This window comes from Mesoplodon mirus (genome assembly GCF_964341445.2).
Source record: "Mesoplodon mirus genome assembly, chromosome: 3".
Taxonomy (NCBI): Eukaryota; Metazoa; Chordata; class Mammalia; order Artiodactyla; family Ziphiidae; genus Mesoplodon; species Mesoplodon mirus.
The window spans coordinates 118,371,123-118,396,991 of record NC_138978.1 but is presented as its reverse complement, the minus strand read 5'-3'; the positions used below and the strand labels follow the sequence as shown (position 1 = coordinate 118,396,991).

Below are 25,869 nucleotides of genomic sequence, written 5' to 3'. Positions count from 1 at the left end.
AGGTTAGGTTTCCGGGAGTGTGCTTAGCCGCCACCTGGAGCCTGCCAGCGCGTGGGCGCTCGGGAATGAGCAGGACTAGGGGCGCGTTCCTGCCTTTCCCCACATAATCGGTTCAGGCAGCACCCCGTCCTGGGAGCTTTCTGCCAAGCCCTACAGGGAGCGGTCACCAAGCATCGCCGGGGGGCTCCTCCTGACACTCCCTGTCCCTGCGCGCGGGGAAAACTGCAGCCCAGCGGCGGGGTAGGGATGAGGCCCTAGAACAGGGGTGGGCAGTCTTTCTGTCAAGGGCTACATGGTAAATATTTTATGCTTTGCAGGCCATATGGTCTCTGTCACAACTACTCAACTCTGTTTCTGTAGTACAGAAGCAGCCATAGACAGTATATAAAGGAATGCCCGTGGCCTGTTCCAATAGAACTACTCATGGACTCTGAAGTCTGAATCCCATACATGTCATGAAATAGTCTTCTTTTGATTTCTTCAGCCATGTAAAAATATAAAAACTATTCTTAGCCACCGGCTGTAAAAAAGACAGCGTGGTTTGCCTACGTCAGTGCCCTTTTACAGGTTCCTGGTATTTGTCAAGGACACGTGGCCTAAGTAGCCCGGGGAATCCACAGACGCAAAGCCAAGACCATTGCCTTGGTCTGAGGATGGGGTAAGACAGTTCTCTGATTCCACCACCCTCCCACTCCAGCGTCCAAAGTCTCAGGGACAAGACTCCTCAGAAAGGGAACTCACCACCTGAGGACCAACCTATTTGATCTTGTCAAATTTCTCATAATTCCATTTTATTTTATTTCACTGGATTTTTTGGGGGGGGTAGGAAAACTTAATTCTTTTAAAGTGCATTCTACTTTATTTTTAACTGTGGTAAACGGAAAACCTAATTCTTTTGGATCCAGACTGTGTTCTTGCAGCTCTCAATTTCTAGCACTAGTTATATAGCCTCTGTGACAAAGCTGGTTCAAAGAGCTGTGACTCTGTCTGGAGGGCAGCGTGCCAGGCCCAGCCACCTGGATCGGCCTATTGGAACGGAAGCCCCTCCTCTCACTGTCCTTGCTAAAGTGCAGCTGCACAAAAACAGGCATCAAACAGGGACAGCTGACATATTACACTCAGTATTTGTGTGTTTGCAGAGGGAGACGTGGGGACAGGATTTAGGCCAGCGCTATTCAGTAGAAATATAATGTGGCTGATATGTAATTCTACATTTTCTCGTAGCCAAATTTTCAAAAGTATATTCATCTTAATATATTTTATTTAACCCACTACGTCCAAAATAGTATTTCAACATGTAAGCAGTATAAACAATTATTAATGAAATATTTTATTTTATTTTTTATTTTATTTTTTGGCTGAGTGGCTTGCGGGAACTTAGTTCCCCAGCTGGGGATTGAGAACCTGGGCCCCAGCAGTGAAAGTGCCGAGTCCTAACCACTGGGCCGCCAGGGAATTCCCTGAAATTTATTTTATTTTTGGTGCTTAGTCTTTAAAACCCGGTGTGCATTTCACACTCACGGCACATCTCGCTGCAGACCAGCCACATCTCAAGTGCTCACTGGGCACATGCAGCTGGCGGCTACCATATTGTACAGCACAGATTTCAACCAAATGAAACAGGGATTGTGTGTGCCTCTAGTCTGTTGGTGACGCTGAACTGGGTTTGTTGGTGAAGGGTGGGACAAGGTGTATGCTTTGGAACAGGAGGGTTAGCCATAAGGACCCAAAATTGGTGATGGGGTGTGTCCCCAGACCTCTCAGGTTGGGGAGAGGGGTTGGAAGGGGAAAGATAACCCAAGGGAAGGTAGTAGAATTTTTTGAGGACTCACAGCTTAAAACAGGGGGAGGGGGTTTTAGTTCTAAGACAAGCAGCAGTTTCAGCATTGCAGGCTTTTAGATGATTTTTTTTTAACCTATCTTGAATCATAGTTTTATTTATTTATTTATTAAAAAATTTTTTTTTCTTTTTGGCCACACAGCTTTCGGGATCTCAGTTCCCAACCAGGGATTGAACCCAGGCCACAGCAGTGAAAGCGCAAATCCTAACCACTAGACCACCAGGGAACTCCCTGATGATTAACTTTTTTTTTTTTTTTTTTTTTTTTTTTGCGGTACGCGGGCCTCTCACTGTTGTGGCCTCTCCCGTTGCGGAGCACAGGCTCCGGACGCGCAGGCCCAGCGGCCATGGCTCACGGGCCCAGCCGCTCTGCGGCATGTGGGATCCTCCCGGACCGGGGCACGAACCCGCATAGCCTGCATCGGCAGGCGGACTCTCCACCACTGTGCCACCAGGGAAGCCCCTGATTAACTTTTTTGACGCCTCATTTAGGGGCCAAGGACAGGCATTTTTCCTTTTGATTCCCCCATACCTCTGCCACCACGTGCATACATGCACTCTGAGCCCTGCTCCAAGACGGGCCTCAGTCAAAGTCTCCCCAGAACCTGAGGGGCCCCACCCTGGGCTGCTACTTCTGGGAATATAGAACTAAGAGTGGGTAAAATCGGGAACATTTGAGTTGGGGGGCTGATTGGCCGCACCCTTCCCCCTCACTGGCTGGCTTATCAAAGCCAGTCAGTGAGGGGAGAGGGAGGTTCCTTTAACCCAAAATCAAACCTCTGTTTTGCCCGGTTGAGACCCTTCCCCAGGCCCCAACCACACGTGAGTCTGTGGAGATGTTTTGGCTGCCCACAGGGGTAGCATTTGTGCCTCTGTCCACTTCGGCCATTTGAACCAATCCCTTGGGTCCTCCGGCTCCCCAGAGAGAGCAGTGGGGGCCCTGCACTCAGGGAGTGAAACTGGGACAGGATATCCACAAGCACAGACAGACATCAGTCATCAGGGGTTTTCCAAGGACAAGGATCACACGGGGTCACCTGAGAGGAAAAACACTGAGGTCCAGACACTGAGCTCAGGCCACATGGTCAGGGCAGGAGCGCCTGTAGCTCCGGGAGGGAGAAAATGTCTGCGGGAAAAGCAGTTCCACAGACAGACAGGGAAGCGAATATTGTAGATGAGAAAGACAGAGCCAAATGGGCTCTGGCCGCATTTATTACAAAATAAAGATTACAAACCTGGTATAGAAGAGATCCCTGACAGCAGCTGATACACCTGCAATAACCCCACCCCACAAAGTCCCTCCCTCAGTCACACTGGTTTGGAGGCTCTCAGATGCGAAGGTCCCCGGCCAGGAGGGCCCTGTACCGGGCAGGTGTGAGGGGCAAGTAGGCGGCCCCAGCCTGGTCCAGAATGTAGAGGGGATCGGACAGTGCGCTTGGGTCAAAGCCCTCCTTTGCCATCCGAACCTTCTGCTGCTTGAAGGTCTCTGTGGTGGCCAGTGACTCCTGGGGAGGGGGAGGGGTCAAAGGGGGCTGAAGGAAGGGGTATTCTGCCCCAGTGGCTCAGGGGAATCGCATGAGTTTTGTTAAGGGGCAGGACTGGGGGAAGGGGGGATGAGGTCAGGGTTTAGGGGAGGGGGTGAAAGGGAAGAGAAGGGGCCAGGCCTGGAGGATGAAGGGGGTGAAAAGCATGTGTCTGGGAAGGAACTGTTCTTTCTCTTCACAGAATGTATTACGTGGGGGTCCCTTTGTGGGGTTTGGGAGCCACTGACCGCTGCAGATATACAGGGTGAGGTAAAGGGTCAGGGCAGGAGTGGCTGGTTACCTGAAGCCTTAGGAATCGAGGCCGGGCATAAGGTGGCAAGTTCTCAGAAACACAGACGTAGAGCTGCACAAGGTCCAAAGAGTGAGGGGGACGCAGAACCAGGGCTGCCATCCCAGCTCTGCCTTCGTGCCCTGGTGGGTGTGGGGGCAGGGTCAGCCGTGGTAGCTGACCACCGCGAGGCCTCATGCTCCGTGCGCCCAAGCAATACCACTTCAGGGTGGTGGGCCGGGTCCCCCCCGCCCCATGGCTGGGCACCTGGCACAGTGACTCCGTAGACGTTCACCTCCTGAAGAAAATCCAGGGCCTCCAAGGCCTCAGCCACCTCGGTCGTGGCCACATTCTCCCCCTTCCACCTGCCAGAGAGCAGAAATTGGAAACTGGGAGTCAGGGGTCAGGGCCTAATGAGCTTGGTGGGGAAAGAAAGAGGTCAGGGATGAGGGCGAGGTGCCAGAAGGTCTTGGGGAAGACGTGTTTAGGAGGTTGGAGATGAGAGGTTAGGTGAGAAGCTGGGTTGGGGCAGATTAGGGAGTGGAGGTTTAGAGGGTTTGGGTCACAGAGATGGGATGCCCAGGAGAGAAATCAGAGAGTTCGGGGCAAATACCTGAAGGTGTCTCCAGTACGATCGTGGAAGCGAAGAAAGCCTTGGTCATCACAAACCAACAGGTCCCCAGTGTTGAAGAAAACATCCCCTGGCTGGAAGACATCCTTCAGTAGCTTTCCCCGGGCCAGCTCTGGCCCCCCAGCATAGCCCAGGAATGGTGACTGCTGGTTCACGGGGGCCACCAGCAGCCCTGGCTCACCTGGTAGAGTCACTGGGGTCAGGGGGCCGCCGCCCACCACACTCTGCAAGTCCAATCCTCCTCCGCCAGCCAGCTCCACCACCCCTACCCACCCCGCCTGGACACAAACCTGGAGATGTGGCCACACAGAGCCCCTGGGTGTTCCGAATCGGCTCCCCTGTGGTGACATCATAGCGAATCAAAGAGAAGGGGAAGACATGCTGGGGGAAGGGAGACCCCGGCACTGGGTCATTTCAGTTGCACGAGCCCCCTCCCCAGCAGCCCCCCGACGTGCCACAGGTTCTCCAGTTTCCTCCCGTAACTCACCTTGTAAAGCCAGGAGGCGCGCCCCACAGCACCCCGCTGTCCTGTGTAGTTGAAAGTGGCCACGTTGCCCTCTGTCAGTCCATACGTCTCCAGCACCTGCAGGGGCCCGAAGCGCCGCACAAAGCGCTCCCAGGTGTCCGGTCGCAGCCCGCTGCCCACCACCAGCCGGACCTTATGTCCATGTTCTGCCTTGTTCTGAGACAAGTGGGGAGAGGGGCAGGAGCTTCAACACCAAGATGCCAGCTCCCCCAGGTGCAGCCCTGTTTCCCACCCTCCTTGCACCACTTCCACTGTGACCTCCTTGAGGTGTCCTAAGCACCTACCAGCCCAGGCTCCTTACCCTCCCCTTCCATTTTCTTCTTGCTTCCTCTCCCTCCAACTCCCAGACAACCGTTTCAGTGTCCCCTGCCAACTGCCCATCTCCCTGCCTTCGTGGCTCTGCCCAGGATCTGTGTCCACGCACCGGGGGCTGGTTGACAAGGTATCGGCATAATTCCCCAATGTACTGGAACACCGTCACCCCGTGCTGCTGGCAGTCCTCCCAGAACTGACCAGCTGAGAACTTGGACTTCAGCACCACTGTGGCCCCTGCCAGAATCAGAGAGGGTGAGGAGGAAGGAAGGAGGTGAGGTTAAGAGCTGGGGGGTCGGGGGTGAGGAGTCCTGACTCCCTCCTTCTCAGGCATCAGCCTTCACTGTACTGTAGTTCCCCGGAAAGGCCTGGCTGTGACAATCACACTTTCCAAAGGCCAAGTTGGCCCTCATCCTTTCCCACCGTTAATGCCCTCTCCTTACTTCCCATCCCCAAGCAGTCGAACCCTGCCCCCAAGTCCCAACCCTCTTCTCCATTTGCCTCTTCCTGGGCTGACACTCATGGCCCTCCCCTCCCCTGGCGCCTGGAGTTCTGTGAACTGCATGGCTGCCCTAGTTGCTCAGCCTGTAGGTCTGTGCAGGTGACGCTTCTCCACTGAACCAGGAGCTCCTGGAGAGGAGGCCCTGCCTCCTTCCTCTGGATTCTCTACCCTGAAGGACTCAGGAAGCATCCCCAGGTGAGCACACCACAGTAGGTACTTAATAAATGTTTGCTGGCATAAACATCTGCTGGAAGGCTGAATGGGGGGTTGGGGTGGGGGAGACTGACCAATGCCCAAGCATCCCACGATGCCCAACAGGGAGCCAGACATGTGGTAGAGTGGGAGGGCGAGGTAGATCACATCCTCCTGGTGGGCGCCACACAGCTGGTAGAATCCTTGGCATTGCAGGACCTTCAGATGACTGATCCGAGCAGCCTTGGGGAGGCCTGGGGGGATGGGGAGGGGGAGATCAGGGGAAGGGTCTGAGCTCCAAGCCTTGTCTCCCCCTTTGCCCCTGTTGGTTTTCCACAGAAAGCGGCAGAGGCAAGGCTGAAACTAAGAAGGCAGGCCAGGCCGTCCTAGAAATGTGCTAAGTTCGGAGAGGTGGAGAAACGAAGAGGGGTGGGAGGGTTGGCAAGACAGGAAATATGGCCGCTGGGATCAGCCTCCTCTGTGGGGGCTTTGGACGAGTGGCCTACGAGCTGAGGAGGTCACAGTTCCTGTTCCCAGGCCCCTGCCTTCCTTGTCTTCAGTTTCTTGGAGGTAAATATCGTGTCCAGCCCTCACCTGTGGTGCCAGAGGTGAAGATATACAGGCACGTGTCCATTATGTTCTGGGGGGCAGACAGGTACCCGGGCACTGGCCCATCCACTTCAGCGGAGGCCTCAGCCAGAAAATCGGTGATTCCAGCAAGATGGGTTTCAGAGCCCGCAGCCCACAGGTGGAGCCCCATGGCTCTCAGGGCCGGCAGGTCAGGCTCCAGGGACTCCAGGAACTCTGGATGGGCGGGAAAGCATAGCTCCACAGCTCTACTGCTACCCAGAAGCCTTCCCCACACTTTACCCCATTTGTTCCCCCACCCCCACCTCGCAGAGCTCCGAGGCTGAAGAGTACGATACGGACGTGCCATCATGGGTCTGGGACCTGGAGCCCAAGTCTTTGGAAATCCTTGGGAAACCAGAGACCCAGCTTTATCCCTTCGCGAACCCAGGGACCCGGCTCCTCACCCTTTCCGAACCCCTGGCCTCCTTCCCAGCCCACTCCTTCTTTGCGCCCCCCCCGACACGCCCCTTTCTGTGGCTGGCCCCGCCCCCGTCGGTCGAGCGCTCCAGCCTTACCTGGCGCCAGCACGAGCGCGCCGGCGCCGCAGCTGCGGAGACAGTGCAGTAGGGGACCCCGGCGCAGAGCGGTGGGCACAAAGGCCACACGCAGGCCGGCCTTGGCCAGCCCGAACCAGAGCCACAGGAACTCTGGGCAGGCGGGGAGCAACAGCGCCACGGTGGCCCCAGGTGCCAGAGGGGCCGCGCCATCCCCTTCCCGCACGGGCCGCGCCGCTCCGCTTCCGGCCGCCGCGTCTCGTACGCCGTGCACCGCCCGCTCGCCTTCCCCGGCGCCCCCCGCCCCGTTGTCGCCGCCGCCGGATCCCCCGTCCCAGCCTCGCGCGCGCAGGAAGGCGCGCGCAGCCCGGTTGCTTTGGCGCTCGGCCTCCGCGTAGCTAAAGCGTTGCGCGCCGTGAATGAGAAAGGTGTGCGCGGGGCGCTGCCGGGCCAGCTGCGCGAGGCGCCAGGCCAGGCTGCAGCCCCCCTCGGGACCTTCCGGGTCGGCGGCAGCCGCGGCCAGGGCGCGCGCTCGAAGGGCCCGTTTGCAGCGTAGGGCGCGCACCGAGAAGGCCAAGTCTGCCGCGAGCCAGCGCAACTGCGGCCATAGGCGCAGCTTTAGCAGCAGCAGCGGCAGCAGCAGCAGGGGTAGCAGCAGGAGAGCGGCCATCGTGCCCGCTTCCTCGACTCAGCCCCGTCTGGCCCCAGCCGCTCGCAGACTGCCCAGATACTCCCTTCTGAAAACCTGGGGCCGCTGGTTCTAGTACTTAGACCTCTCCTTCCCGGGAGCGCGCGCGCTGGCACACACCTCTTCCCACCCAGCCCCCCACCCTCCCTCCCTCCCCACGGGCGGAGAGCAGAGGCCCGGGAGGAGTGCTAGTGGGGGGCGGCCCCGCACGCCCGGCCCTCCCCACAGCTACGCTCCGCCCTAGGCGCGCTCCCTCCCGGACGACTCGCAGCCCGCACCCTACCAGGTCCTGGGCAGTGCTCACGCCTTCCCTCAATCCCAGGATCGGGTCCGTTTTAGGTTTTCTCCTTAATGGAGGTCTAGACATCTGGCTGGACTTTGGACCCCCGGCCAGAGAGCCAGGGCACTAGGATCCAAGTCCATCTTTCCCTTTCTTCCCGTTTTCACCCGTGAAAAGGAGGGTGGCACTGCTCTCCCAAAAGAGGAAGAACTCGGCCCCTTGCCCACATGGTGCTGCAAGTCCCCGCACGAAAGCCGGAGCCATGCCCTCCCTCCAGCCGCCAGGAGCAGCAGCAACCCCAGAGGGGTGGGAGCCGAGAGTGAAGTAGGGGAAAGGTGGAGGCCCAGACAGCCAGATTTCTGGAGGGGCCACGGCGGAAGCCCCTCCCTTTGGGCAAAGGTACAATAACTGGGGCCAGCCAGCTAATGCTTTCCATCCTAGTTTTAATTGGGGCAGAGAAAACTGGGGAACGAGCGAGGAAGGAAAAAAGGAGGCCTTCGGCAGTTGAAACTTTCAAAGGAAGGAGTAGCAGCTTTGAGGGAAGGGAGAACCTGGATTCTGTAAAAGACAAATTTGCAGGCTGAACAGGAGGAGCTGTCTGCAGTCGGCCCAACTTCACTCCTCTCTCCTCAGCCTGCCTCTCACAACCTCCCAAGACAGCAGGGGAACAAAAGCATAGCCAAGGAGCTCTTTTCTGCCGGTACACATGGATGGGCAAGTGGCCAGACTGTGGAAGAGAGTTCTTTTTCCCAAGTATCTGAACTCTCTCCCTCACCCCCAAGCATTTAGTCCTCCAGTAGTTGGTAAGCACCAGAGTATGACAAATACCGGCTTTTGGAAGCCTCTGGTTTCTTGAGAGATGGGTAAAGACAAACAGCCTTTCGGGAGGTGGTGCCAGCATCAATTTCTGCCTGGACAGGTCAGTGCCTGGCCTGCACAGCCAGTGGCAGCAAGGATGGGGGCATAGAAGCAAGAAGGATGGGGGGGGCGGCAGGTAAAGCCAAGCCTTCTGCTCCAAAGAAGGGGGTGGGCAGGAAGAGAGAAGGGGAAGCTGTGAAGGGGGGGGGTGCCCATTAAATCAAGACCACCTGTACGTGCACAGGGTAAGTGGGGGCAGCAACTCCGGCACAAAAGAGGTTTTGGCTTGTTTTATTGTCATTTAAAAACAACTTTTAAAATGCTTTTATCTCTGCCAAAAAAAAAAAAAAGAAAAAAAAGAAAGAAAGAAAGAAAGAAAAGAAAAACCAAGGAAATGTGACCATTTGACAGTTCTGTGGAACATGTCTCTGGGACTCCCTGGGCTCTGGCCCGACTTGAGGTGCCAGCTTCAGGCCAGCACAAGCCTCCAGGTGGGGCTGTGGCCTCCCTCTCAGGTTCCTTCCCAAACACTTGTGGCATCTGGCCCGTGGAGAGGAAAAGGCGACTTGACCATGTCACAGATAAAATCCCACTTCATACTGGTGTATGGAGGGCAACTGTAAAATGCCTGTTCAGAGCAAATCAAGACCTGAAGGGGGAAGTTGGAAGGGGCACCCACACAGTTCTCACTCTCATCCTAGCCTCTCTGGCCAGCTGCCTCTGCCATTTCTCTTCTCTACTGAAATAGTTTTGGGGGAAGCTGGGGGAGGGGGCAGGAGGCTGAAGACTTCCACCACAGTCCAGGTTTTGTACAGCCTCTGGTTTCAGTGGGAACCCCCAGTATCAGTGGGAGCAGCAGTGTGATGCGGCTGGAGGCCCCAGAGAGGAGGGAGGAGGGACTGGGGGCTGCACGGCAGCTTCTCAGGCTGCGCTGAAGGAGGCAGCTCGTCCTTCTCCCAGGGTGAGCTCTGGGATGGGGACAGGGTGTTTCCCCTACGATCTCCCCAGCCCCTATTAACCTCTGATTCACCAAGGAGGGGAGGGCAGTCCAACTGGGGGTGGAATGGGGAACACAGGGCCTCAGTCACTGTCAGACCCCACTGCAGAGGACCCCTTCCGTTTCCGCTTGGTGGGCTTTGGTTTTGTGTCTTCTTCCTCCTGGAAGAGATGGAGGGGAGGGAATCACTAGCCTGGGCAGCGGCTGGCCCCAACTCTACCTGCACCCCAACTCTCCTTTTCCTCCTGTGCATGGCTTGCACAGCCAGGGGTCTCACCGAGGCACTGCTGGAGCCTGACTCTTCCTCAGCATTGGGGGGCTGTGTGGCATTCTTTCGACTTCGGGGGCTGGACAGAGCTGCTTTTCGCCGGTTCTTGGGTGGCTTGGTGGAAGAGTCCTCGTATTCCTCGGCCAGGGAGAAGAGATCGCTGAACCTGAGGGAGAGAACAGGCTCTCAGAGGGTGGGGGTCCTGGCCCCATGGCCATCCTCCCATCCTTTTCTCTGACCCCATGCCAGGGTCTCCATTTGTTCTCAACTCCATGGTCTTGCTGGTCACTAAGTTTGTGTCCCCAGCAGGCCACCCTCACCCAGGCCTTCTCCCACTACTTCCCAAGGCCCAAAGTGCAAGGAGCCTCACTTCATCTTGTGGGCTTCGTCACAGCTCGCCTGGACATGCTGCAGAGCCTGCAGAATTGGGGTCTGGCTGAAAACTAGAGGGAGGGAGAACAGGGAAGGAGGAGACACACAGTGAGGTGTCTGAGAGCTGCCCCACCCGGATCCACAGGTGGTGTGAGCCAGGGCAGTGCCATGCACTCGGAGAGGGCAGGAAAGCATACAGTTCTGCTTGGTGTTAGTCAGGTTGAGACGCAGGTTGTCCAAGTGCTCTAGGATCTGCTCCAGAGTCAGCTGGGCCAGCTTGCTGCTGGAACTCCTCAGGCTGCAGGGAAGTCACAAGAGCCAGAATCTGAGCTTGGGGTGATGGCTCCAGGAGAATGAGACACCCTCCCCCACTGAGGTCCCTCCTTAAGGCAGAGGCAGCCCATACAGAGAAGGGGATAGGAGGGCTGGGAGAGCCCGGCAGGGTAAGGGAGGTGTGCCTGGAACAGGGACCAAAGACAGGGAGGGCACTAGGAAAGGAGGGGAAGGGGCCACAGTGGTCCTGCACGCCAGGTAGCTTCACACCACTAGATGTCGCCCACAAGCCAGGCAGGGAGCGAACTGCACGGCCCTGGTGCCGGCCTGGGGACAGCAGGCAGCCCTGGTATGGAGGGTCCCACCTCTGCCTCTTGCGCGGGAGGCTGTTGTTCTTGATGAGCAGGGACTTGATGTGCTCAGCCAGCAGCTCGTCGTGCTTCATGCACCAGTGCCTCAGGATGCTGGTGGTGAACTGGTCGTCGGGGTGGCAGGGCCGGCTCAGCACCATCTTCACCATCTCCTCGCTGGGCCTGGGGGCGAGGGGAGTGGGGTGCCCTGCTCACACAGCTGGCCACAGGACCCCCTGGAGCTCTCCCACCGGCTTTTTCCCCAGACCTTGGCCTCCCCATCCCTGTGCCACCCCCAACTTGCGGCAGCTCTTCCTACTCTCACATCCCTCTCCTTCTCTTTGGGCCAAGGAATGCCTGGTTTCATCCTCTGTGGAAGCCAGGAGACAAGAAATGAGACTCTTCAGCTTCTGTGACAGTAGAAGGTGCGTGTATGCGTGTGCATGTGTTGGCAGGGAGGCCCACTAAGTCTCCCGCACTTTGCCCAGGACAGTCAGGAAGTGGGCCACCCTGGTGTCTAGCCCGAGGAAGGTACAGGGGAGGTGGCAGGAAGCCACAGCCCCCACGCAGCCCTCCAATCTTCCCACCTCCTTTAGGAAGCGCTGGACCATTTCTACTCTCCCAGCCAAGAGAGGAGAAAAGGTGGAAGGAAGGCAAGAAGGTAGGAAGGAAAAGATATACAGCTGTGGCCCCATTTATCTGGGGCTTTTGGAAAAGTGCCTGTGACGGAGGGAGGGGCCTCTGCCTTCTCGTCCTCTCCGCCCCACCCCTGGCAGGGAGCACGGGGGTCCAGGTGGCTCTGCTCTCTGCAGGTTGAGGGAGGGAATGGCGTCTGACCCCCCTACTCTGACCCTTCCTCCTCTTGGATTAGCCGCGTGGTGGCCTCAGGAGCACGGGGGAGGGGAGCAGGAGCCACCAGGGATTAGAACTGCTGTGGCAGCAGGAAACGGGGATGTCCGGCCCCCACCTCTGAAGGCAGCTCCTGGTGGGCAGGGGGGTAAAGTCGAGAGGAAGCCCAGATCCCAAGGGAGCTGCTTATTTGTAAATCACTTTGGGGGAAGGGTAGAATAAGCAGATGTCAACAATAGGAAAAAACACGGCCAAAGGAGCAGGACAGGAGCCCTTTATATGGCAGCATCTCTTGGTGTGTTGAGATTGAGGACTAAAGAGCCCCCGAGGGTGGAACTCACTTCTCTCTTCGGAGCTGAAGCAGTAGGCAGGACAGGGCCTCTGGGTGCTCTGTGGGGGAGGGTAGAGGCTGTTCAGAGGCATGCAAAATTCCAGGAAGAAATCCTGGCACCTCTCCCATCCCCCAACCAACAGCCACTGCAAGGAGCAAAGATAATCAGCGAGAAACCAGGAAGTACAAGCCCCTAACCCACTCCTCTAAAATCCCGAGCCACCTGAGCCCCAGTCTAGCACCTGGCTCAGAGGAGGCCTGCAGGATACACCTAAAGGGCAGAAGCGACTGACAGGGAGCCTGCCTTTTCGCACTTGGCACTTTGGTGGGAGGGGGGACGGTGGATCTGCGCTCATCTAGAAAGAAGCCCAGCAGCCTAAGCCTTGCAGCAGCTGGACTGGGAGTGCCCTCTCCCTGCCGTGTTCCACACCCACAACCCGACTCGCCTTTGTACTTGAGGTGCTGCAGGATGGGGATTATGGTCTCCAGGGGGATGTTGTGGGCCAGGAAGAGCTGCCAGGCACAGTACTGCTCAAAGGTTTCCCAGTCCAGGCTCTGGACTGAGGAGACAGAGAAGAGATACCCTCATTCATATTCTCAATCTCCCTCTCTCTCTCTCCCTTTCTCTCTCTCTCTCTCTCTCTCTCTCTCTCTCTCTCACACACACACACACACACACACACACACACACACACACACACACACACACAGGGGTAATCCACTGACTATCAGCACCCCAGGCAGGGTTGGTATAGGGGTGGAGACAGTGATCCTAAGACTACAGAAACTTTCCCTTTCACACAAAGTATAGTTCCTAAGCCTTCATACAGCTTCTGTAGTCCCATCAGCCTTGAGGCTGGAGGGCCAAGGGACTTTCACAGAGCAAAAAACAGATCCAGACAGACATTGCCTGAGGCCACACGGCAGGGTGGAATGACGTTCTATCTCATTCTCAGCCCCAGAACCAGCTTTCCTGTTACTAGAAAATACACAGGCCTGCCACCCGTCTCTCCCCTCCCTGGGCACCTCAGGGCTTTGCTCACTTACTGAGTATATTGAGGACTGAATCTTTTCGAAACATGACCAGGTTCCCCATCATCACATGGCAGACCAGCTCCTGGAGCTAAGGGGGAGGAGGAAGGCAGAACCCATTGGTTCTAAAAGAGGCCAGGAAGCTAGTATGGAAGCAAAAGCAGGAGGGCTCATTCAGGGAAAAAAACCAGAGGAAGTGAAAACCTAGTCTTAAAGGAATGGGGAGGAAATGGCACATGACGGATGCCAGGGACTTTGAAGGATGAAGGGGACTGGCAAAGGAGCAACTGGCTTCAGTGGTAAACACAGGCCTATTCGGAGCAAAAATAGTTAAGAAAAACTACCCCTTGCATCCTGATGGCGGAGGGAGAACAGGCAGCTTCTCTACTTGGATGTAGTCTGGGCCTGAGCCATCCCAGCCTGTGCTGAGGGAAGGGCCATGGGGGGCGGGATTACAGGTGTGGGTAGGAAAAAAGCAAAGGAGGAAGGGCTCTTGAGTGCTATGCTTCCCCTTTTATGAATGGGGCAAATGAGTGGAGAGAAGGAGCAGAAACGGGACCCCAGTTGAGGCCAGAGAAGGGACACAGGCCAAGCTACAGCCTCGTAGGGACCTATGCATGATAGAAAGGTCAAACAGAGATGGTCTGACCATTTTCATTCTGAGCCAAGGGGAAGACCGACTGAGAGCTTAAAAACGCAATCCCCTCAGCTTCCCAGAAGAACGGGAGTGCCCCCAAAATATGGACAATAAGGGGAACTCCAAGCAGGACTGGCAATGGCCCCAGCTCGCCTCCCAGGGGCTCCGCTTTCCTTCCCAGCCCCCAGGGCCTAAGGTGCACAGAGCTGCAGCCAGGAGCAGGGTGCCTGAGAACACAGGCTCCCTGTCTGCAGGCCGAGGGGGAGGCAGAACCCCGTTTCCCCAGGCCTGCCCCCAGGCCTCTCAGGATGACAGCTCTGTGTTCACCTGGGCTGAGTCAATAACAGCCACAATCATGTTCAGCAGCTCCCCACTCCGCAACGTCTCATCTGGAAACTGGAGGAAAAAGAGGGCAAGTAGGGCGTAAGTCCAAAATGCACACCTCAGCTTTCACCTCATAATTCATCGCCTCTCCCTACCACATGCTCAGGGGATGCTGGGCTAGCCAGACATGGGGTCCGAATATAAATCCCTAAACAAAGATCCAATAGTTACGAAGCTGGGAACTGAATCCTTAAAGAACCCAAGTTTTTAAATCTGTGTGTGCACACAGTGTGTGTGTGTGCACGTGCGTGTGTAAGGAAAGGAATGGGGAGCCATCTAAAGACAAAGCTAGAGCTGAAAGGGACCTGACATGGTGGTTAGTTAGCTCTGTGTGGACTGGTGACAGAATTAGCATTTGCATCTCTGGCAGCAAAGAAATCCAGTCTGTACTAACTCTTGCCAAAGACGAGAAGGTGTAGAGTGTGTGTATATGGCGTGTGCGGGGTATGGGGTAGGCAGGGTCCCTTCTGGAGAGGCCGCTTCACCAGGGAGGGAGCTGGGCATCTGCACCCCTCCTCCCTCCAGTTTTTGGCTGACATCACTCTTCCTCCTGTTACGCCCTGATTTCCCTGTTCCTGGTAACTTTCACCAAGAGGAGGAAGAGCTGATACCTCCTCCTATGTCCCAATTCCTAGAGGAGACTCTTAGTGAACCAGGGAAATGAAAGGTGAGTCTCCACTACAGAGGCCCCGGTCTTTGAGAACCATTAGAGAGATCGGAGGGTGAGCCATCAGAGGGCAGGAGGGCTTTGGATACGTGAACATGGATCTGGTCGGGGGCCCTGTCCTGGGTCCAGAGGATGGGGCCAAAGCAGAGGAGACAAGTGTATAGGCCCAGACCCCAACTCACACAACAAGAATTCTGGGGGTTTTAGACATTTTTCAAGTTGATAAAGAGAGGTAGAAGGAGGGGACGGCTGTGGTGTAGGAGGAAAGGGCCTACCAAGGCCAGCAGGGATGGGGAGAGGAGGGTCAGAGTTGTGTGCCATGAGATAATGCAGTCTCCCGTGAGCCCGCCGGCACTGCTGTCCCATCCCCGTGGATACGGATAGAGGTGCTGACCTCTGTGTAGATGGAGGGTGTGAGGTGGCATAGCAGTCGCACGTCATCCTCCTGGCAGGCCTTCATGTCCATCATTAAGCAGGTGTGCAGGTCGCCCAGCTGGGTGGCCTGGGCAAATGACTCGTACAGGTTCATCTTCCCTGCGGCGGCTTTGCTGCAAGACCAGTTGGGCCTCAACCAGCAGCCTGACCCCAGCCCACAGTCTCAAACATCTCCTAAGTAGACCCTCACTCTAGAATTCCTTTGCTGCCCAAGATGCCCTGGGCTAACCTCTCTCATGGCCGCCCCCCTGCCTTCCCCCCAAGGACTTGGTGACTTATGGGAATTAGGAGACACTCTTCTTTCTCCCCATCTTTCCCCAGTGTTCCAGACAGGGCTCAGACCACAATTAGTGAAGAAGCTACTATCTGGTGAGAGTAAAGAACAAGAGAGAAAGGGCTCAGGTCAGGTTAGGGAAAGCTTTCTCTCCTGTTCTTTGGGCTCTGAGCAATGAGGGCAATAACACATAGAGACCCCGAGACCCCTACCTCACACGATATACAAAAAACTTAACTCAAAATGGGTCACAGGCCTAAATGTAAGAACTGAAACTACACAACTCTTAGAAAAAAACATAGGAGTAAGGCACAAGTGACAAAAGAAAAAATAAAGTGGACTTGATCAACATTTAAAACTTTTCTGTTTCAAAGGATACCATCAAGAAACTGAACAGACAACCCACGGAACGGGAGAAAATATTTGCGAACCATACATCTGGTAAGGGACATGTATCCAGAATATTTGAAGAACTCTTAAAAATCCACAAGAAAAAGACAAATACCCAATTAAAAAATAGAGATTCAAACAGAAATTTTTCCAAAGAAAATATGCAAATGGCCAATAAGTGCATGAAAAGATACTCAACATCATTAGCCATCAGGGAAATGCAAATCAAAACAATGATGAGATACCACTTAATACCCATTAGGCTGGCTGTAGTCAAAAGCCAACAAGTGTTGGGGTGCATGTGGAGAAATTAGAACTCTCACACACCGCTGGTGGGAACATAAAATGGTCACGTCACTTTGGAAAACAGTTTGGCAGTTTCTCACAAATTTAAAAATAGAGTTACCACTGGACTCAGCAATTCTATATACTCAGGAAAATTGAAGACATCTGTCCATGCAAAAAGTTGTACATGGGGCTTCCCTGGTGGCGCAGTGGTTGAGAGTCCGTCTGCTGATGCAGGGGACACGGGTTCGTGCCCCGGTCCGGGAAGATCCCACATGCCGCAGAGCGGCTGGGCCCATGAGCCATGGCCGCTGAGCCTGCGCGTCCAGAGCCTGTGCTCCGCAACGGGAGAGGCGGCAACAGTGAGAGGCCCGTGTACCGCAAAAAAAAAAAAAAGTTGTATCTGCATGTTCACAGCAGCTCTATTCACAACAGACAAAAAAGTGGAAACAACCCAAACGTCCATCAACAAGTGAATGGGTAAATAAATTGTGGTATATCCGTACAGTGGATTATTTAGCCATAAGAAGGAATGAAGTCCGGATACACGCTACCAACAGGGATAAACCTTGAAAACGCTGGGCTAAGTGAAAAAAGCCAGTCATGGGGCTTCCCTGGTGGCGCAGTGGTTGAGAGTCCGCCTGCCGATACAGGGGACACGGGTTCATGCTCCGGTCCGGGAAGATCCCACATGCTGCAGAACGGCTAGGCCCGTGAGCCATGGCCACTGACCCTGCGTGTCCGGTGGCTGTGCTCCGCAACGGGAGAGGCCACAACGGGGAGAGGCCCGCGTACCGCAAAAAAAAAAAAAGAAAAAAAAAAAAAAAGCCAGTCATGAAAAATCAAACACTGTATGATTCCATTTATATGAACTATCCAGAATAAGTAAATCTATTATAGAGACAGAAAAGCAGATCAGTGTTGCATGGGCTGGGTGAAAGCGAGAATGGGAAAGTGACTGCTAATGGGTACGGGGTTTCTTCTTGCGGTGATGACAATGTTCTAAATTAGACAGCAGTAACAGTTGTGCATCTTTGTCAATATTCTAAAAACCACTGAATTATACACATTAAAGCTGTTATTAATACACACACACAGAAGGCCCTGGTGATGACAGCAAAGGGAGACGGGGGATCAGGTATGGTAGGACAGAGGCTCTCCAGGATGCTTCCTGGCACCTTCTTAAACGTGGGGACCACACCCACCTGGCCCTTAGGTAGTAAAGCAGGTGGTAGCCAATCTTGGGCTGCTTCTGATACAGCTCAGAGAGAAGGTCCAGAAGCAAAGAGAAGCTGCTGTTGTCTTCCTGCATCTGGCATAGGTTCCTGGAGTGGGAGGTGGAGTACAGAGGACAGCTTTACCTAGGGGAGACTCTCCTATGGCACTTCAGGGGGTATGGCTGTCTGTGCCCACTGCATACCCCTCCTCCTGGAGGGAGCCCCATTACCCCAGGACAGAAGCGTAAGTGTGCTGATAGGGAGGATGGATGACAGAGCAGTATCTCCTACAGCTGGACCTAAACACGAGGTAGAGAGGCTTACCTAAATATTAGGTAGAGAGGCTTCCCCACAGATTCCTCCAGGGACCTACAAGAGGAGGGTGATATATGAGAGTCCATGTGAGGGGAGGAAGGGTGGCTTGCAGGCAGATATTATGGAGAACTAGCTTGAGGCTAGATGCCAGCCTGCTCCTTTCCTAACCAACGTTAAACCTCCCGCTGCCCCAGAGGCTTACAGAGCAACCAGGTTCCTAACACTGAGCCACAAGCTAGTTGTTGTCATTGCAAGTGAGATTCTTGCCCTTCAGGGTGGTTCCAGGCAAGGGTCCAATCCCACCTGAAGCAGCAAAGGCTGGGGTTGCTGGGTGCAGCAGCAGGGGCAGGACGCACAGGAGGGGTGCTAGTCCCCTGCCCCAGTACGCTTGCTGTTCGGCAGGCAAAAAATAAATCCTCGTCTAAATGAATCAGTATGTGTGAGAATAACAACAAGTGAAGAGATTATTTTTCCCAAGTCCTCAGCAAGGTGCCTCTAGGACTTGGGTCATCCTCTAGCTCCCTGAGGCCGAGGGGTTGGGGTGGGGTGGGAGAGTAGTCAGGAAAGATGAGCCTTACTCCTCAGTGACCTCCTCGGGCAGCACCTCCCCTCGAAAGTGGCCCTTGAAGAGCTCCTGTAGGCAGGAAGCGAGGACAGACAGCTGCTCCGAGTCAAAGTCTTCCTGGGTGGTAAGACAAGGGGGACTATCACCACCCAGGCCCAAGCCTCACTGCCCCCACTACCCAGAGCCTCGGAACTCATCGGCTTCTCCCTCCAGGATCAGCCGGCCCCTCCCCGATCAGAGGGGGACCCATCTAGAGTAGGGGAAGGAGGCAGTCAGATGCCTGCGGGGCTTTAAGCTGGGCAGGCTGGGCTGCTTCCTCCCTAAGGGGGCGGGTTCCTCCTCACCTCCAGGACCTGGTCCACGATTTCCTGCATGACCTCACACTGGGCCTCTGTATCACTGCAGTGCAGAAGGGAGAGGAAATCTCAGGGACGTAAATGATAGCAGAGGGCAGGACACACACCCAGAACAGCGTGCTCAAGCACACTCCCGTGCACAGAGAAAACAAAGGAGCTCTGTGGGAATCAGGGCTGTGGTTGAGGAGGCCTCAGGGCAGAATCTGCTGCTCTCTGGGCAGAGGCCAAAGCCACGGGAAATCCCCAGAGTCCTGCGCTTCGGGTCTCAGAGGCTCTTCTATTCAGAACCTTGGAGTGAGAGCCCGGGATGCTGGGGAACATGGCTGCCCCCTCCCAGCCCACACCCTCCAACCAAAACTGCAGAAGGCATCTGCCATGCAGCTTCAACCACCTCTCCACACACCCCTACCACATCCCCTCCAAACCCACCACTCTGCCACCCCACCAAGCTCCAGGTAGAAGCCCAGGACTGGACCTCTGGAGGTTGAGAGCAGGGGTGGCACCCACCTCCCCTTCTGAAGCTGGAGCACTTTGTCCCTCAGGGACTCATCCAGCTGGTCAAGGTAAGGGGTGATATCGACTGGCTCTTCCACCACTGTCTCCTTGATTGGGTGGAAGCGAAACTCTCTCTTCTTTCCTGAAGAGAGTGATTTAGGAAAGAAGTCACTTGGCCCAGACACACAGAAGCAGAGACAGCCCCCTGAACAGCGTGGCCCTCGTGACACGTGCCTCGTGTGCACCGTTCACTCAGAGCTGTGAGTGCCTGAAGCACTTCCCTGAGCATGTGCGTGTTCTAGCCTCAGGAAGCAAGAGAGGGCAGGGACCACGTCTCCTTTTTACCCTCCTGCTTCAGTGCCAAGTGCAGGGTTCTGCACCTTGGAGTCTCATCCAGGAATCCTGTTAACAAAACTAACTCAGAGAGGCAAAAGATGACAGAGAGACGGCAGAGAGGCTGCCCCTGCCAACCAGTCCTCTCGGGATTGACACAAGCCTGAACTACCTCTGCTGCCAGCCTCACCTTTGCTGTTGAGATCCTCCTCATCGTCACTAAAGGCTGCCTCTGCGTTGTCATAGCAACTCTCATCCTTGTCTGACATGTGGTTGTCCATCTCCATGGAAACTGGCTCCTCAATTTTGACTTGGGAGTAAAGAAAGACAAGGCGTTTGATGGCCTCCTCTGTCCCATGCTCCTGGGAAAGGGAGACTAAAGGACAAGTGGGAGGATAAGGAGTTCATGACCTAAATGGAATATGAATTCCGGAAGGACAGGCGTCTTGTCCTCAACCCTCCAGGGCTTTTGGTGGGGATTTTGCTAGGAATGAGAGCAGCACAGAACCTGCCTCTATGCTCAGCTGAGGATCAGCGAGTAGGTAAGACCAGGTGCAGTCCCAAGTGCTCTTTAATTTAAAACTAAGTTGGGAAGCTCCGCTTGGCTTAAGCCCTTACCCCAAAACAAAAAAGGAAGGGGATGTGTGTGTGTGTGTGTGTGTGTCTGGAACTGGAAGCAAGATGTGAGACCCAATATGACAGCCTCTCATCAGAGGCCAGGACCTGGGGCTGGGAAGAGAGAAGAGATGGGCAAAGCTTAAGTGAGAAAAACGCACATTCCATGAAGGCCTTCTACCTACTGAGGAGAGGTTAGTGAGAGAAAAAAATAGGAGTTAAGAGAGCAAGAGAGCTTAGTGAAAAGCAGATAAGGTTAGATGGAGAGGGAGAACCAAGGAAGATGACACAAAAATGATAAGAAAAAACTAGGGAAAGAAAAATGGGATGGGGCAGTGTCACAGGGTAGAGCAGTGCACAGGGATGACGTCCTCCACAAGGGCTCTGGTCTGAGCAGCCTGGGTGTCTCCATCCCTCTTTTGAAACAGGTGATGGAATGGATGGGTCGGTACCTTCCACAGGTGGGCTGGGAGAACTGCAGAACTCAGGAAACTTCTCCCTCAGCATGGCCCGCAGCTCCTTATCCAATTTAGGGTTGTCAAATAGGGGAGCCAAATGCCTAATGGGGAACATGAATGAAGGTCAATATCAGAGCTCCTCACTTCTAACGCAACATGGAGTTAAGCAAATCGGTTTAAGCCCAACTGGTACAATTGGGCCATACTCAGATCCTTGGGAAGGGTCACCAGGGCACAGGGAAGGCATTTGAAGCCCTCTGCAAGAGAGAAATTCCTCTAAGAGTCAAGAGGACATATGCCTAGCAGTCTGCGGCGGAGCCAGTACTTTTTATACCTCTTGAGGGAAAGGGTCAGCAGTGGTACAGCAATATCTGGATGTGCCCGACCTATGAAAAATGAGAAAACAACCCATTTCCCTGCCCCACAGACACATAAAGTCCTTACGCCAGGACCCGTTTCTCCACAATGTGATTGAGGGAGGAAAAGACACCCTGCCGCACATGGCCCTCCAATGGTGGATAGAAGTTGGGAATGATCTGGAAGGGAAGAAGAGGAGGAGCGAATGAGCACAGGACTTTCCATCCAGAGTGTTCTGCTGAACTAGATCTAAAAAGCTGCTTTGGTTTTAATCAGGAGACACTGGGAAGTATGGCTGCAGAAAGGACTAGAATGTTCCTGATTGTCCTGTGCTGCTAAAATGGGAAACTCTTACCCAACCTGGCTGCTCCTCAAGGAGACCAGATTTTACCTTAAGTCATCATCCCTGAAGCTGAGAAACCCAGTGGAGACATGGAAAGATTCAGCTGGAGACAGTGGGAATGAGGAAAAGAAGCATTCACTAACTTGGGAGATAGGACCCATGGCCATGACCCACTTCTGCTCCCACAGTCAAGGGGCACTGGGAAGACCTATGCACTGACCTACAAGGTTAGAAGGGACACACACTTAACTCTGCTCAGGCAGCATGGGGAGAAAAAAAGGGCTATGGCACTTACACGGCACATGAAGTCCAGCAGTGTGGCAGTGATGGCTGGGTGGGGCTTCATAGAGTGATGCATGACCAGGATGGCTGGCTCTGGAGAATGTGGAATTAAAGGGTCCCCCCACATCAGACAGTCTATTTCCAGCTCCATAAAATGAGGTATCAATATGTATGAATGGCTCCAGAGAAAGCTATGTCTATCCCTGCACCCCTCGTCCTGCTGAGCAGACCCAAAAGCAGACAACCCCCAAAACAGCTCATAGCCCTCATCTCCCTTCTTGTCCCCAGCATTCAGCTTGGAGGAGGGAGGTAGTAGGAGAAGAGAAGCAGGAGATAGCACAGCCTTTTCCTCTGCCTGGGCCCTCCCCACTCAAGCCCAAGCCTAAGGCTATGGGGTGAAGGGGGTGCAATGATCGCTTAGCCTCATCAAAGCAATTTTCCTTTTAGGTCAAGGGAGCAGTGATGAGGGACAACGGAACTGCTCCCAGATAAGCTGCCTCCACACCACGCTGCCCTGAGATTTATGGCCGCTATCACTGAGACAAGGCAGCAGGGCTTGGGGGATGGGGAGTGCTGCTGCCTGGTCTCGGTCACATACCTATGTTCATAATGCTATCCTTGTCTGGGCTAAAGAACAGCCAGTCGTAAAACAAAGCCAGCTTGGCATTAGAGGCAGCGACATTTGACTGGAAAAAAAAGAGGAGAAAAGAGGGCTAGTTTCATCAACCAGCTCCCTTTCCTTCAGAAGCCCAAGGCAGATTCCAGGGCCCACGTGACTGCTCCATCCATGAAATCCAGTTTCCAGTGAGACAGGGTAGAACCCCCGCAGGGTTGAAGGCACCCAAATCTGTATATGAGTGTGAGTACCCTGTGGTCTCACCAACCAACGGCCGGCCGTGGTTCTCACACATTCAGTAGAACACATCCTTGATCCCACAGGGAGAACAGCTGGGCCTGGGGGGGCGGTCCCCTGATCACCCCTGAGCTGAGACACTCAGACTAGCCCCGCGGCTGCCTGTGCTGAGCTCCCCAGGCACATTCCTGAAGGAAAGACCCTTAGGCATAGCTTGTTGTTATATCTGAATCAGCACATTCCAAGGACCCAGTCAGACGGGGGAGGGGGAACTCTGTCAGAAGAGGTCAGAGGGCAGCTAGATGCCAGAGAACAAGTTTCCCACCCCGGGCACAGGGAGGAAACGCTGGGAAGGAAATGGCTCCACTGCGGATTCACTATGTTTGGAGAAGGGAAGTATCCAGAGCTGATGCCAAAAGGCATGGAAGTGAGGGTCTAAGGAACACAAAACCTGAATCTGAGTCAGGAACAATTCAGAGGAATAATCACATGTGGTTTCTGGAAGCTGATAGGAAAGACAGGGATGCCTCAGAAACCCAGACTTGGAGATTGGCAGTAAAGGTGTAGATCAACCTGTTCAACCCTATACCCACATGGGAAATAAAAAGTGTAAGTAAACTTCTAGAGACACTAAGGGAGGCGGGGCAAAGGCTGAGACACTCAGGAGGAAGAGAGCGAAAGAAGGGTCCTTAGCGGTCGGGTGGCCCAGAGGGTCAGGAAGAAGCATGGAAGTGTGAGACACAAGGGAAAGAGGGGACCTTCACCACCCAACAGCCTCCACCCCATGCCCAGCCCCTCACCGTGCATGTTGTCAGAAGCCAGCCAATGATGGCCCACCGGGGCAAGATATCTGAACTCAGCACTTCATTAGAAGGGTGGACAACCCCACAGATGTAGCGAATGAGGTCACAGCGCAGAGACTGACTGTCTGGGGTTGACAGGTACTGGCGCTGGAACCAATCCTGGTATCGCTTTTGTTGACCAAACCGCACCTGGGGGAAGGGGAAGTTAGAAAGAAAAACTGGGAAGGGAGGGTGGGGTCTCTGGACAGAGGGAAATGAGCACCATTCAACTCTAGGCTTGACCTAGACCTCAATTTCTTCCCACAACTTATTCATTAATTCGTATTGTCTCTCAAGTCTCCCTGCCTTTGGGAAGACATCCTGATTTAAATCTTCCTTGATTTAAAAAAAAAAATGTTGTCTCCGCAGCACTGACTGAAAGCTTCCTGAGGCTGAATGACCTAACAGGATCATTATCCAAAGCATACAGACTCTCCAAACCTTCTTGCATCAAGTCCTTCCCCTAAACAGACTCTAAGTGGATACAAATAGCAACCCTAAGGGGAAAGATCTAGATTTCCTCTTCTATTCCCAATTCAACCAAAATAGAGAGCAGAAAGGTTAAAAAAAAAAAAGCAAAAAAACACTAAACCAATACCGTCCAATAGAACTTTCTGCAATACAACTTTCTAGATGGTGGCTATTGAGCACTTAAAATGTAGCTACTCCAACTGAGGTATTGAATTTTAAATTAATTTTAACTCATTTAAATTGCAACATGTGGCTAGTGGCTACCACATGCGACAGCCCAGATCTAGACAGTTCTCCTGTATGACTTGGGAAACTGTAAGTTGGCTAGAGCAGTGGTTCCCTAACACCAGACTGGCTGCAGAGGGATTGCTGCCTGGAAAGTCTGTTACAAATACAGATTCCACAAGTAGATTCTCTGGGAGAGTAAGACCCAGGAAGATGTATTTTTAACACGCTCCTCAAGCAATGCTGCCATAATTCAGCCATGTTTGGAAACCAAAAGCCCGTAGCTCTTTTCCTGAGAGGTCATGGTTCACCCAGAGGAACCGTGAGTTTAATTTCCCAGAATGAGCACTCTCACTCTACCCTTTTATATAGCACATTTCACACTTGTTAATTACATTATTTGTATACAAGTATTGGTTTAATGACTGCTTTAGGTAGACGGAAAGCTTCACAAGAACTGGAATTGTACGCCTTGCTCAACACTGTATCCCCAGTTCTTAGCTCCATGCCCGATCACACACTTGACCACCCCTCCACCCGGCAGTAACCAATGGTAAGACATCTACAGGCTGAAGGAAGAACCCTAAGCCAGCACCTGCAGCTTCTCTTCCTGCTGCAGTAGGTTAGCTTACCCGGGATGTCATGAAGAGGAGCTTAGTCTCCATGTCTGGGGTTAAACGACATGCTAGGAATTTTCGAGATGTTCTTGACTGAAGAAGCTGTAGGATACCTGAACCAAGGGTGCAAGGGAAGAGAAAAGAGAAGACTGAGGACCAGAAGGAATAGAAAGCAGGTGGGCAACCTGAGCCAGGTACTGATGGCCAGTGGTCTTGCCCATAGGGAAATTCTAAGACATGACCAAGAGGTCGAGCACAGGTATAAGTTGGGGTTCTAACCAGCACCTGAATGATCTGCTCCAACCAACCACCATCCCCAGGACCAAGATATATTCATTCTTTTCTTCTACTGGCCACCCAGAGCCCCCTACTCACTTCACTCCAGGTGGCAACATGTGGGAAAGTTAGGGAAAAATATGGGGAGCCCTAGCCTCTCTTCCTGCTCCTGACGGTCCCATCACTGGGTCCTGGGATCAATGTGGGTTGTGGCATAAGCATGAACTCTGGAGTCAGACAGACCTGGATCCAAATCCTGCCTCTGACACTTACTAGCTGTGTGGCCTTGGGCAAATTACTTAATCTCCTTGAACCTCATTTTCTTTACCTGTAAACATGGAAAGTAAAATATCCATCTTACAGGGGTGTCCTGAGGATTAAATGAGTTAACATACATGAGCCTAGCACACAGCAGGCACTCAAAACAACTCAATACATGTTCAATATAAGAGCAGTACAACATAAGGTAAAACCAGGGCTTTCTTTTCCTTTCCTGACTACCGCACTAATGTTATGTGTGCACATGTACGCGCACACACGTGCGTGCTGGACGCTGGGTGGGGAGCAAAGCTGCACAGTCACTGTTTAGACCATGAGGACCCTGGGAAGGGGAAGGGAAATGTAAAGGGCCTTGCTGGCAGAGGCACACAGAGACTCTTTTCCTCCCCCAAAGAGGATTTTGGCCAAGCTGGATCCTTGGAATTCAGAGGCATGACTGCTCCTGGGGAGGAGCCTTCGCTTACAGGACAAATTCCAGCCCCTCTGCTGACTCAGTCTCGCAAGCTGACCTCTGACACCCCTGACAGACTCAGTGAAGCTGGAAACTGGTCATCAGCTCCCCTCTTGAGCCAAAGAGCTGCCGGGACAGGAGGAGGAGGATCACAGTTCTCTGTCTCACTTTCTCTTCTTAAATGACAGCTGGAGCCTGCCAAGTAAGGGC

General features: G+C 53.9%; 2 protein-coding genes across 4 annotated transcripts in view; both read right to left on the bottom strand.

Annotated features, from left to right (window-relative positions):
• Positions 1 to 3,049: 3,049 nt before the first annotated feature.
• Positions 3,050 to 7,682, bottom strand: SLC27A3 (solute carrier family 27 member 3). Of its 3 annotated transcripts, none has more exons than XM_082615232.1 (10): positions 6,961 to 7,682; positions 6,410 to 6,619; positions 5,911 to 6,069; positions 5,234 to 5,358; positions 4,771 to 4,965; positions 4,574 to 4,664; positions 4,266 to 4,464; positions 3,920 to 4,017; positions 3,665 to 3,795; positions 3,050 to 3,345 (listed from the first exon to the last, which is right to left on the bottom strand). In XM_082615232.1, the coding sequence occupies exons 1-10, from the start codon at positions 7,607 to 7,609 to the stop codon at positions 3,169 to 3,171; spliced, it is 2,034 nt and encodes a 677-aa protein (XP_082471358.1). In that variant the 5' UTR covers positions 7,610 to 7,682; the 3' UTR covers positions 3,050 to 3,168. The 3 variants fall into 3 exon arrangements, with proteins under 3 accessions (XP_082471358.1, XP_082471359.1, XP_082471360.1); XM_082615233.1 differs by having other exon boundaries at positions 4,266 to 4,357; positions 4,574 to 4,621; XM_082615234.1 differs by having other exon boundaries at positions 6,410 to 6,641; positions 6,961 to 7,285.
• Positions 7,683 to 9,040: 1,358 nt separating this feature from the next.
• INTS3 (integrator complex subunit 3) overlaps positions 9,041 to 25,869 on the bottom strand; it is a 38,961-nt gene continuing 22,132 nt past the window's right edge. The window contains exons 9-30 of the mRNA XM_082612697.1: positions 24,669 to 24,766; positions 23,299 to 23,490; positions 22,244 to 22,331; positions 21,659 to 21,738; positions 21,108 to 21,199; positions 20,658 to 20,764; positions 19,781 to 19,900; positions 19,270 to 19,399; positions 18,751 to 18,805; positions 18,420 to 18,523; positions 17,851 to 17,895; positions 17,515 to 17,634; positions 15,320 to 15,473; positions 14,202 to 14,270; positions 13,253 to 13,328; positions 12,652 to 12,765; positions 12,216 to 12,264; positions 11,041 to 11,208; positions 10,600 to 10,700; positions 10,401 to 10,473; positions 10,040 to 10,196; positions 9,041 to 9,923 (exon numbers count right to left, since the gene is read on the bottom strand). Coding sequence (XP_082468823.1) covers positions 9,846 to 9,923; positions 10,040 to 10,196; positions 10,401 to 10,473; positions 10,600 to 10,700; positions 11,041 to 11,208; positions 12,216 to 12,264; positions 12,652 to 12,765; positions 13,253 to 13,328; positions 14,202 to 14,270; positions 15,320 to 15,473; positions 17,515 to 17,634; positions 17,851 to 17,895; positions 18,420 to 18,523; positions 18,751 to 18,805; positions 19,270 to 19,399; positions 19,781 to 19,900; positions 20,658 to 20,764; positions 21,108 to 21,199; positions 21,659 to 21,738; positions 22,244 to 22,331; positions 23,299 to 23,490; positions 24,669 to 24,766 — 2,270 coding nt within the window. The 3' untranslated portion in view covers positions 9,041 to 9,845. The remainder of the gene's footprint in view (positions 9,924 to 10,039; positions 10,197 to 10,400; positions 10,474 to 10,599; positions 10,701 to 11,040; positions 11,209 to 12,215; positions 12,265 to 12,651; positions 12,766 to 13,252; positions 13,329 to 14,201; positions 14,271 to 15,319; positions 15,474 to 17,514; positions 17,635 to 17,850; positions 17,896 to 18,419; positions 18,524 to 18,750; positions 18,806 to 19,269; positions 19,400 to 19,780; positions 19,901 to 20,657; positions 20,765 to 21,107; positions 21,200 to 21,658; positions 21,739 to 22,243; positions 22,332 to 23,298; positions 23,491 to 24,668; positions 24,767 to 25,869) is intronic.

Bases quoted from the DNA above. Each gene is read 5' to 3' on its own strand.
- SLC27A3 (XM_082615232.1), bottom strand. From the start codon at position 7,609: ATGGCCGCTCTCCTGCTGCTACCCCTGCTGCTGCTGCCGCTGCTGCTG. The intron at 6,070-6,409 runs GTGAGGGCTGGA...CCATCCCCCCAG, and splicing joins CTTCACCTCTGGCACCACAG to GCCTCCCCAAGGCTGCTCGG. The intron at 4,966-5,233 runs GTGCGTGGACAC...CACTTGTCTCAG, and splicing joins ACCTTGTCAACCAGCCCCCG to AACAAGGCAGAACATGGACA.